This window comes from Ovis aries, chromosome 12 (genome assembly GCF_016772045.2).
Source record: "Ovis aries strain OAR_USU_Benz2616 breed Rambouillet chromosome 12, ARS-UI_Ramb_v3.0, whole genome shotgun sequence".
Lineage (NCBI taxonomy): Eukaryota > Metazoa > Chordata > Mammalia > Artiodactyla > Bovidae > Ovis > Ovis aries.
In genome coordinates, this window is record NC_056065.1 from 3,988,867 (window position 1) to 4,000,960 (window position 12,094).

General features: G+C 45.6%; 1 protein-coding gene across 7 annotated transcripts in view; it reads left to right on the forward strand.

The window, feature by feature from the left end:
• SRGAP2 (SLIT-ROBO Rho GTPase activating protein 2) overlaps nucleotides 1-12,094 on the forward strand; it is a 256,602-nt gene that overhangs the window by 173,295 nt on the left and 71,213 nt on the right. For all 7 annotated transcript variants that reach the window (XM_027976227.2, XM_027976229.2, XM_027976228.2 and 4 more), the window contains 2 exons: nucleotides 4,712-4,774; nucleotides 11,872-12,087. In XM_027976227.2, the coding sequence (XP_027832028.1) occupies nucleotides 4,712-4,774; nucleotides 11,872-12,087 (279 nt within the window). The remainder of the gene's footprint in view (nucleotides 1-4,711; nucleotides 4,775-11,871; nucleotides 12,088-12,094) is intronic.

A 12,094-nucleotide genomic window follows, 5' to 3' on the forward strand; every position in this document is an offset into this window, starting at 1 on the left:
TGCTACCATGGGCTCTCCAGAGTATTGTCAAAGCACGGCCTTGCTACAGCCACCATGTGGTATCTTAGTCACCGAGTAAAGGCTGGGTAGAAAGTGTCCCGCCACACAGTCACAAGTAGTGTGGCCACAGGGAAATCTAGAAGTCACTCCTGAGCTCTGATCAGATCCCCCACCCTGCACGCCCACTGCCGCATCCTGCACCACCTGTTTTGATGGGCTGAGTTGGGTTCGGGAGAGGCCAGACACAGTGCCCACTGTCAGCCAGCGCAGGCCCTGCCGCTGCACAGCCACTGCTTTTAGCCCTGTCCTCCCCTCAGAAACATTTCAGGCATAGCTGTAGCTCTTGAAATTTGGCCACTTTGAAGTAGTGAGCCCCAGTGCCCCTGAAACTGTCACTGTCCATCTGGTGACACCTCTCTTGCTGCCAGAGCTTTGTATAGGGTTCATGTCTCTTTCTTCTGAAATCTGTTCATGTAAATTCAGTTTTACATTTTTTTAACAATCAGTCTCAGAAATATCTTTTGGGTAGAGAGGAGGGTAGCCCTGGTGGAGGGAGCTATATGCCCTTGAAAATTTGATTCTTTCTTGGAAATCTGCTGACACAAGCTGATCGGTGAAGAACTGAATGACCCTACTGTTTCTACCTGCTGACAGGCTCAGCCTTGAGACAGGGCTGAAATTAGCTCTCACCACATGGCGGAGACATGCCTTCCTCTTTTTCTCTTTCATACAAATAAGGGGTAATTTGGTGCCTATCAAATAATAGAGCTTTGTAGTATAGGTTGAGAGTCAGTAAGCCGCAGCCCCTCCTCCCCAACTTGCCAAGCCACGTGGGTGCTGAGTAAGTACATAGAGAGTCAGGTAACCTCCCTGATGAGGACTGGTTTGAAAACACTTTACTAATCAGTGTTCTTTGGGAGGTGCTCACACAAGGCCCATCCCAGCTCAGGGACGCATATTGCTCCAAAGCTGAGGGACCAGTGTCCCACCAGCCCAGCCCATCCCATGTTTCCTTATATTTCTGCAGCTGTATCCTTGCTGTGGGTGAGGAGCTTTCAGAACTTGCTGGTCTTGGGGAAACGAGGCTGTGTGTTTCAGTTCTGTTGTCCAGTGCTGTTATCTGTTGGAGGACTCCCTGCCCATGTTGTAAGCACACAGCTGGCAGGCCCTGTTGCAATCTCGCTGCCTTCCGATCAGCCCCGCCCCGGCAGCAGGCAGGCAGGGGAGAGCCTGGGAAACACGCGGCCAAACAGTTGTGGTGAGTGTCAAAATAAAAGCCCCTGCCTGGGCACACCAGGGCCCTACCCCCAGAGAACCAGCATTGTTCACTGTGCCCCATCTCTCGTCTAAATTTAGGCATCTTCTCTTTTTTTTCCAGGCAAAGATTACTATGCAAACATTTAAGAGAAAAACTTTGCCCAAAGTCATTTTTTCCCTCGACTTCTATTTGGTTTCCTGCGATGTTTAGATGACTCATTCTCTTCCAAGAAATTTTAAAGAAAAGAGATGCAGGCTGTGTGGTAGCGCACAAAGCCTGCTCTGTAGGCTCTCTCTCTTCCCTGCCTCGGCGGAGCCCCTTGCTGTTTTCCATAGGAAACGGAAAGGCCCCACAGTCTACACTGTCACGGCCTCACCAGGCCCTGTTGTTCCCAGGAATAAATGTCCCCCTTGTCTTTGGGTGGGGCCCCCTTGGAGCTTCCCCGTTCTGACAACCGCTCCGCGGCGGACGCCAGCACGGAAGCCCTTTTCGGGTGGCCGGGGCCACGCTGGCCCCTAGAGGCACACAGCTAAGGTTTCGGAAATGGAGAACGGTGGCCTTTTATCATCTGTGAAAGGAGAGGTACAGGCTATTTCCTGCCTCTCCCCTCGAGTCAGAATGGCTCCCGATGGTGGGGGGCTTTCTCATAACTGTAACCCTGCTAGCCCGCAGCCAGAAGCAGAGTAAGTCAGGATCACTTCAGCAGCCTGTTCAAATAAACAGGGATAATAGTTGAGTCGGTCCTTTTCCAACTAATCAGTACAGGAAAGGAAACATCTGCCTGGGCTTAATTGCTGTTCTATTGGTCATGCTTTTTCTCCTCTCCCCGTCCCATCTCCTGTGGAGGGCTAGGTTATTTAAGTCATGGGTCGGCAGCAGGGTAGAGGAATGGGAGCCTTATCCTGGAATGTCTGCCATCGAAACACCAGGAGGTGTAGGAGAGGCTGGGAGGCGAGCAGGGGGAGCTGGCCTGGAGGCCGGAGGGCAGGGCCTTTGCAAGTGATACTCGTGGTCACTTCCTGGCCTGTTGCTGACTCTGGGACTGCTGGGTGAGTCATTTCGCCTCACTTCACCTCGTTGGAGCCCTGCTACTTCCATGGAGCTCAGCTCTGCTCGTGATGGGAATCCTAGATGAAAGGCGTTTCCTCTTGTGGCTTCTTCCAGCGGTTGAGGGCATTGAGTGAGAGTCATTTGGGGATAGTAAATTTAAGGTTGGTAAGCTACTCCCGAAGCCATCCATTTTGTAAAGCATCTCAGTCCCTGAGGAGAGCCTGCTCATTATCTTCTACTCTATGGAGGAAGGCCAACCCACTGTCCACTGAAGTGGCCGATGTTGGAATCTAACGTGGACTCGAAGCTAGGCAAGAGATCGTGAAAAATTATGGAATGGCAGAAGTTGGGAAAGAACTTAGGGATGCTTAAGCCAAAAACTTTCAATCTTTGGAAAGAAAAACAGAAGTCCAGAGAGGTGACCAGGTTGTCCAAAGTTATCTTCTTGATGGTGGAGGAGCTAGAAATAGAAGAGTCTCATGATTGCTAATTCAGGGCTCCCTCCGTCCCTCTCCACACTACCAAGTGTAAAAATTCATGTCTGCTCACGACAAAGGTCACACATGGGTTATATCCATAATTAATTCCTTAACAGAAAAGTGGCAAAGTCTAAAAGAAAAGTGAAAATGACTGCTAAGCATGTAAGAAAAAAGTTTAGGCTCACTAGAATCAAAGGGCTGCAAATTAAAAGAGGATACCATATAGAATTTTCAAGATAAAGTAAAAGAACATTCTTATATGCTTCTGGTGGTATTTTAAATGGGTACAGTTTTTCCCAAGGGCATTTTAATGGTGTAAGTTAGCAGTCTTTGACTCAGCAAGGTTACTTCTAGGAGAAAATAATCAAGGTGTTTATGTAAATTATATACAAAGTAATTAAATGCAGCATATTTTATTATAAAAATTGGTATGCAAAGTTAATGTGCAAGAGTATAGGAACTTTATCAATATAATCTTATTATAATGCTATGGAAGAATAATATATAGGGGAATATTCACAGCTTATGTCTAAGTGGATAAGTTACAGTGTGTATAATGCAATACAAATTCCGTAAACACTGTAGAGAGAAAAATGTGTAACGAACCTGAAGTGGTGATTTCTTAGGAGTAGGAATTAAGGGTTGCATTTTATTTTTTGAGATTTTCTACAGTTTTCTTATTTATTGCAATAAATGTATATATTCCTTTTGTAATCAGAAAAAAATATTTTTAAAGTCATACATCTTGAAAAAAAGCAAAATCTTAAATAATTATGTCTGACATGGAGGATGTCTTCCTTTCTTTGCGTGGGAGCTGAGGTGTCCCAGGGAGTAGCATTATACCACCTATTTGAAGGGTGTTGTTGTTATCTAATTTTTAGTAGGAAAGACCTAGGAGCTGGCAGAAGATAAAACAAGGGCTTTCCCTCTCAATAACCCGGTGATGCCAGTCAGTTTTATGTTTCTGCTCTCATAGGCTTTGCATAAACATTCAGTATCAAAGGCATGGCTCTAATTTCCTTCCTGCTTCCTTATTCTTTATTTCTGCCCTTCTCCCCATTTAGTTAGATGCCAGCCCTGGGCAGCAGCAACAAAGAATCTAAGAATTACCACTGCTTAAGGTTAACCGGTTGGAGACTCTTAATGTGTATTATGAACTTCCCTTGTGGCTCAGCTGGTAGAGAATCTGCCTGCAATACAGGAGACCTGGGTTTGATCCCTGGGTTGGGAAGATCTCCTGAAGAAGGAAAAGGCTGCCCACTCCAATATTCTGGCCTGGAGAATTCCATGGACTACAGTCCATGGGGTCGCAAAGAGTCGGACACGTCTAAGCGACTTTCACTTTCAGTGTGTATTATCAGTCTCAAGTAACATTAGCAACCAGTCATGACTGACATACCACTGCCCTGGGAGTTTGGTGTTTCTACCAATAAAGCAATTAAGAGGTATAACTTCTTTTTGCTTGGAGGTTCCTATTTAGTTCCTACTTTGAAGTCCTTGGATATTTTATCTATACACACGTCTATCTCATCCTATTTCACATCTTACTTTGCTCCACAATCGTCAGGAATGCCTGACTATAAGGATTCAAAAAACCTCGTCCCACCTAACTATTGCTAAGTAGGTTGTAGCTTCCAGACCTTCTCTTTGGCAGCCAATTGAAAAATCAAAGGCTACAACCCATTTTCCCTCCACACGATTGCCTTTGCTAGACTCTCAAAGGGGCGCATTTCATTTTATTAAAACTCTTTGAGTAATCCGACCATAATTTGGCCTGATCGGAGTGGTTATCTGATTTGCTGGGTTAAATAATGGGCCTTAATTGAGTCTGTGTTATTTGTGGAGTCAGTGCTGCTCTTGCCTTTGTTGCCTCCTCCTTCTTCCTTCTGTTTCCCAGTTAACCTTCACTCTTCTTTCTTTGCAGAGTAAAGAAGTCGGCCAGCAGCTCCAAGATGATCTGATGAAGGTCCTGAATGAGCTCTACTCGGTAAATCAGCTGGGTTGCTTGGCTGTTTCACAAGCAGAGGGAAGCAGCATTTGGCAGCTTATGGCCATAGTCACGTCAGCAACAGAGCTGAGCTGAGGTTGAGGACAGTGCATGGTCCCCACTGGGGATGACTTCACCCATCTCTTCTTGCACTCTTATTTTCAAACTGGATTGAGCCCAAAAACATTTTCTCAAAATAGGATCCCTTCTTTAGTTATGCAGGCTAACTCTGGCTTCTTTGGGGGCTTAATCACCAGAGACCAGCCAAGGTCTAGGTCACCAGCACAACTGACCCTCATGAATAGCAAACGAGGGACCCTGAACCTAATAGTAAGGAACTTAGTTTACATTGCTATTGCTCTTTGAATAGTACACACCCTGTTGGAAAGGAACTGTTGTTCAAAGTTTTGCGTCAGTTCTCGGATTCATCTCCTGGTTTGAGACCAGAGCGAGCGCTCTAGAGGGAAGCAGAGTCCTCAATGCCCTTAACATAAGGGACCAGTTCAAGCAGAGAGAGCTTTGCATCGACTCCCTGGGGTTTTGTAAAGGCCACACCTCAGTGATGGGCCGGGCTTTGGGTTTGGTGGAGAAAACACAGTCTGTTCTGAAGTGGCCGGCACTGCAGGCACGTGGCACCTGTGACTGACGGGTGTTTCTTCAGGCACAGGGAGGTGGTGGGGCTGTTTTTGTTTCTAGTCATGCTTCGTAATTCAAACAAACATGCACACCAAAGAAATTCCTGCTGCCGCACAGGGACTGCTCCCATTGTGCAGCTAACGCCTTTCAGGGCCCCTTCTCCAGCTGGGCTGTGCCAGGCCTTTGTGTCATTCTCCAGGGTTGCCCCATCCTGTTTTGGAGGCAAAATTAATTTCCTGTGTTTACTTGCTTATTCACTACAGGTTTTTTTTTTTCCTTTTTTTAATTCACAGGAAGACAGGCAGTGGCGACACATATCACAGGCATTTGGGATCAGAGAATTCCATGTTCTTGATCCAAAAGCCGAGCTGTGGCCACGCTGTCAGGGCAACTGTTAAGCAAGTAAATAGGGTAGAGTGGTCATCAGTTTTGTCTCCAGTGACGCTCAGTTTGTTTGCAGTTTCTGCTCTGTGACTCTTCTGCTCTGAAGCCAAGTCGATAGATGGTTCCCTTTGGTTCAGTTCCCAAGTCTTCATTTCTTTCAAATGAAGTTAAGCCTTTTTAAAAATAGAAGCATGTTCATGAACCATGTTCAGACTGGATGAGTTTCCTGAACCCCCCTGGTCTTTTTAATGCTTTGCTTCTGCTCTTTATTTTTAGAGCATCTTCTGGGCCCCATGAAGAGCTATTACTCAATTCACCAGGATAGAAAATGACATGTGTAGTCATTACATGAATCCTTTCTCATTTTCCCGTAAGCATCTTGGGTCTCTGCTGTTGCCCTTTCTAGGGAGGAGCAGGGTGGATAATCAGCAAGCCCCAAGCCAATTTGAATCCAGGATGCTGTTTCTGTAGGGGACCTGGAGGCAGCAGAGGAAGAGCAGCGTCTAGGGATCTGTTAGCTTTACTCTGCATCCTGGATCTCCTAATGTACCATGATTTTTTAAAAAAATAAATAAGTGAAAAGGCATAATATGTTTTGGTGTAAGAAAGAAAACCCTGGAACTCACTGCTCTGGTCTGAGGAGGGCCAAGGTGGCGCTTGCAGCTGTAATCGTCAGGCAGTCCAGCATTGATTAGTGCTCCTTGGCCACCGAGAGGCCACAGTCAACACAGAGCATAAGGTCCTCCCACTGGTGTGCAAACCAAGAATTGGCTGGGCATGGTGTCCCCTTCCATTAGGTGAGTTGGCACACACCCTTATAATCTGTTTAAGGCCAGTAGACAGTAGGAAGAGAGAAATGAGCAGAGATGGAAAGTTCCAGAGAAGGCAAACAGTCTAGTGCGGGGATTCTCAATCAGGGGGATTTTTCAGGCAAGGGGACACTTGGAAATGTCTGCAGACATTTGTGACTGTCACAACTGGAGTAGGAGGTGCTGGAAGTCAGAATGCAACTGAAATTTTATGATGTGCAGAACAGGTCCCCACAACCAAGACCTGTCTGGCCTAAAATGGTCAGTAGTACCAAGATTGAAAACCCCTGCTCCAATGACTAGCGTTTCCTGAATTAGGCAACCCAGATCCTACCTGGGCTCCACCAGCTGTATGATCTTAGGGGGTACTCCTGACCTCTTGAGCCCGATCTCCACATATTCCACGTGCTGGTGTCTCCCATTTCCTGGGGCAGTGGGGGATTTGGGGAAATCATGCTTCGTGAAATATCAGACTACAGTTAAGGGTCAGATGAGTTTGCAGATTGTTGGCCGTTAGAAAGTTCAGAGAATAGAAGTATAAGTTTTTTCTTCTGGAGTGTAAAATAAGTATAGGACTGGTCTGAGTAAGGTACCATGGCGTTAGGGTGACTAACTATCTCAGTTTGCCTAGGACTGAAGCCTTTCCTGGGACATGAGACTTTCAGTGCTGAGCCTAGGAAAGTCCTGAGTAAGCCAGGGTGATTGTCACCCTACATGACAGTGGTTTCAAGCAGGAGCTTGGGACTTTTGTATGCTGGCTCCAGGAGATACTTGTTGTACGCATTCTCTCTGTCTGTCTCTCTCCCCCTCAGAGGAGTTAAGACGAAAACAAGGAAGGACTTTTTGTAAGGAACTTTCCCCTCATTTGATCTTCGGATAAGCAGTCCAAGTTATTTGCAAGCATGGGATGAAGGAAACCAAGGATGTAAAGGAACCCGGCATATTCAGTGCTCCTCTTTCCTTGCTTGTATCTGTCCTTAATGCCCACAAATACCTCTTTTGTGGAGACTGATTACCTTTGGGTTGAGAATTTAGATATTTTTGAATCTTGGTAATCTAAGGGGCAGGACCCAGGTGTTCCCAAATAAAGATGCCTCTGGGCAAGAGGCCCAGATGCTCACCATCAGTGGCCAGCTGCCTTTCTACACTTTCCTCTTTTCTGCTTGAAGGGCCTTTGACTTTCCTGACTTGGCACTCTGTGCCAGAGGCCGCTTGCCACAGCTGCTCTCAGAGAGCAGTCCCAGGGAGCATTCTCCTCCACGTGCTCTTCACCCCCTAACGGACCGGCTGGTTTGTAGGCCATGGTATCAGTGGCTTTCATTTTCTGACTGATGAATCAGGAATGCCTTTGAAGTCAGAGCACACCGCTTCCCAAAGAACTCCAGAATTCTCTACCTCAGTTATACTCCGAGGCTGTATCTGGAAAAGCCCAACCAGCTCCCACAGGACGGAGTGAAGGCGGGGCCACGGAAGGCACGCGGACTGGCTGAGCAGGAAGAGCCAGCGAAGCCCTAGGATTGAGAAAGAAAGACGAGGTGTGGGGACATTGAAGCTGTTGTCGCCCCACAGGTTTCAAGCTCCTGTACTACCCATGAATATATATCCCCTTGATTTGGTGTGGCAGCTGTCTGCAGAGCCACTTCAGACTGGAATTTAGCACCTGCTTCCTTGGAACAGTGTCAGTTAATAGTCCCCAGCACTTGGCACTAGGGATACAAAGACATATAAGAGATGTCCTTGAACTCGAGGCAGTAATTTTAACGTGAGACAGAAAAGTAAAGCGGTAAGGAAAAGGTGAGGTGATGACTCTTTCACGTGCATACACGGAAGAAGGGCGTGAAGTCAGGCTCCTTAAATCCTAATTGCCAAGGGCTCTTTTATTGTTCTCTAAATGCTCCTTTTTGGTTGCGTCCTGCTCTTGTTTCGTGATGTACTGCCTTTTCATTTCTCAATGATCTCGCTAGGGATATTACTGATGGATGGATTTTGAAGTTTTCTTCTTTCTGTATACTTTCTGTTTTCTCCCAAATTGCCTGTTTTGGTCTTGGTCTTTCCCATTAGATATTTTCCTTAAACGTCTGGTAATCTTCAGTTGCCTGCTCATATTTTAAAGTGAGACACTAAATGGTGCTTGAAAGTTCTGTGTCAACTGTGGTCTTTACCGTAGGGTGATCTGACTGGACTGTGTCCTTGGGAAAGCCCTGATGTCAGTACTTGTAGGTCTTTTGTATCAGGTGAGCAGTTTCCCCATATAAGGCTTTTCTGATCTCCTACCTATATCTAGGGTCTGAGTTGTGAAGAGGCCATCTCAACATTCAGTATAGAATTTTCCTGTTTTAGTTTCAGTAGCCCTATCCTCAGCTGGGCCAGCTGTCCCCAGACATAGACCCTCCCTAAGGAAATAAACCTCTAGTCCTCCCAGCAGAGGGACAGGGGAGGTCTGGAAGTCTGATTGTTCTCGGGCGCTCAGTACTCTTTGTTCTTAGCCCCACCTTCATCCCACTTCCACTGATTCCTCTGAGGGTTTCTGTGATTTCAGTCCGGTTGCTTCTTGCCTCTCCACTTTCCATCTTCTGCTTTCATTCTTTTTCTTAGTTTATAACTAAAAAATAACATAAAAGCTCTTTTCTGTTATTTTGGTATGGCTTGGGGAGGGAGCAGAATTAAAGACATGAATTCAATATTTCGTTTTTCAAAGTAAAGTGAATTCCTTTGTAGAACTGAGAATTTAGACTTCAGGATTTTCCCCTTAGTTTGTATTTGCTTCACTATATATATTTCTCCAACTCATTCTATCTTGAGTTCCCTATTTCTCCAACAATTTTTTTTTTTTAACAATCAATTATTCAAGCTGTAACCTTAGTTTCTCCTTGAGTTGAAGGGCCCTAGTTACACTTCTGTATTTGCACAGAGGAGAGATTCAGTCATCTGGGCAACGACATTGACTGTAAATCTACCACTGTGCACATAACATATTTCTTAACTGTGGAGAAGAAAGAAAAGAAGTGGTACTTACCCTTAGGAATTTATAGTTTCTTAGACAAGGTAGTGTTTTCCTCTTTTAAAGTGAGTTCTTTAAGTTCCCTAGGGGAAAGGAATAATATGCATTGTTAATTCTTATTATTTCATTTGTTGTCCTGGTGGCCTTTGACCTCCCCCTTTCATTTGGTCCTTCATGTTCATTAACAGCATTTCCTCTTTATTTATTACGCGTCTTCACGGAATAAAAAGTCACTTTCTTAAAATCAATTCACTTTCATAATGGTTCGCTCAAACTTTTGAATCCCTTAGTCACATTCAGATGAAAAGAGAAAAAGGAGCCTCCTCTCTACCCTTCTTCAGCTATGATAGCAGCTGCCTATTTCTTGCTTCTTAGTCAATCTGGAAACCTGGAAGACAAATTACTTAGGAAGGTTTTTGATGCTGTCAGATGCTAATATTGCTTCTCCAATGTTGAGAATAGACAGAGTAGATCTTACACTTAAGGGAAATGTCAGGTTCAGAATAAGGTGGAGCTGATTTTAAACAATCTCCATCGAAAGTGAGACATCATTTAATGTCTAAAGCACTTTGATTTTGTCAGTATCCCAATATTCTGTACTCCTTCCTCCACCTCCAGCTAAGGGAGGAGTATCCATACCCACAAAATTCCTCTAACCCAGCATTTCTCAGCCTTGGAATCAAGGACATTTGGGGCTAGGTAATACTGTGACAATGAAAAATCTCTCTAGGAAATGTTCCCCCGGGGGCCAAACTAGCCCCTATTTGAGAGACACTGATAAGGAAACCAGATTCTCTTTTTAAGCCTCTGTTGACTCAGTTTAGCCTTTCTTCCCAACTAATCCAGCCGTGGCCCATGCGGAAGGGAGACACTGGTGCTCAGTGACTAAGGACATGAAATTTGTGGCCTGACAAACCTGGGTTTAAATCCTGACTCTGATTTATTTACTAGCTGTGTGGATGTGAGTTAATCTCTTTGAGCCTCAGTTTCCTCATCTTTAAAAGTGGAAATAATAGCATGTCCTTCGTAGACTTGTTGTGAACATTAAATGAGGTGACGTACATCAGGCCTCTGACACACAGCATTGACCAAGTGATCGAGATTATCATTATTACGCCCTGGCCCTCCTCTGTTTTCAGTCCCTGCTCTCACACACGCATACACCCCAGCTCCTACACTCTCTGATTCTCCCATTCGTGGCATCAGAATGTCAGCACTCTTGAACTTGGTTTGTCATCAAGCATTTTGAAATTCCAGATAGAAGCAGAGGCTCGCTGTGTGGAAACAGAGAGCTCCAGCAGGGAGGTGCAGACACCTGGTGGCTGGAAGTAGTGTTTGGGAGGAAATGAAGGCAGGTCCCAGGCTTCCCAGCCTCCTCTTTAGGAAAAGGGACTAGACTTTCAAACCATTGCTGTGATGAAAAATGTGAAAGTTGTATCTTCTCCTTTGATAGTACATCCTTCCTTTGGCAACTCCAGTTTCACCTGATATGGATTCCTTCTTAGGCTCTTCCCTGAATTTTTCTGCAGGTTTGCAGTCTTCTTGGGGCTGTTGTCTAGACCACAGGATTGCTACAGAAATGAAAAAATGCATGCATAGCACTTGGCACATAGTCAGGGAAGTACACTCAGTGCTCAGTAAGTGGTGGCCGCCCTGTTCTTGCTGTGAGAGCGGGCATTTGATCTGGATAAAGTGAGAGAGAACATTTGACCTGGATAAAGCAAACCAGGCAGACCCCCAGGACACAGGCCAGTAGAAAGGAGGTGTGGAGCTGTTCCGCTTCCCTGTTTCATATCTGAAAGTCCCCAAGCGTGGGCTGCTCTGCGGGCTGTGCTGCCCTCTTCAGGGTCCCAGCCAGCCCAGGAAGACTTTGCTCTCAGGGTCTGAGTGCTGATGTTTCCTATCTTGGTCTTGTGAGATGACTAGTAACGGAAATTACCCATATAAAGTAAAAATGCTCACAAATGTTCATAAATAGGAGTGAATGATTCCTATGGAATCCTATGGATTCCACAATCCTATGGTGGAAGACATGAAGTCATTTAGACAATAAGACATGTTGGCTCAGTTCAAATACTGCTTTCCTGTGGTTTGGAGTGGTCTTTAATATAGGAAGTTTGCTGAACCAAACACGTATGAATTTTGCCCTTAAGGGTATGAGAATATTACTCATGGAGGAGAGGTCCAGCTGAGTCTCTTAGCCTGTAAAGCAAAGAGCTGACCCCACTGGCTTGACCTCTAGGGGTGGGGGTGGGGGTGTCTTGCAGGTCATGAAGACATATCACATGTACAATGCCGACAGCATCAGTGCTCAGAGCAAGCTAAAGGAGGCGGAGAAGCAGGAGGAGAAGCAAATTGGAAAATCCGTAAAGCAAGAGGACCGGCAGGCCCCACGCTCCCCTGACTCCACATCCAACGTCCGCATTGAGGAGAAGCATGTCCGGAGGAGCTCAGTGAAAAAGATCGAGAAGATGAAGGAGAAGGTGTGTA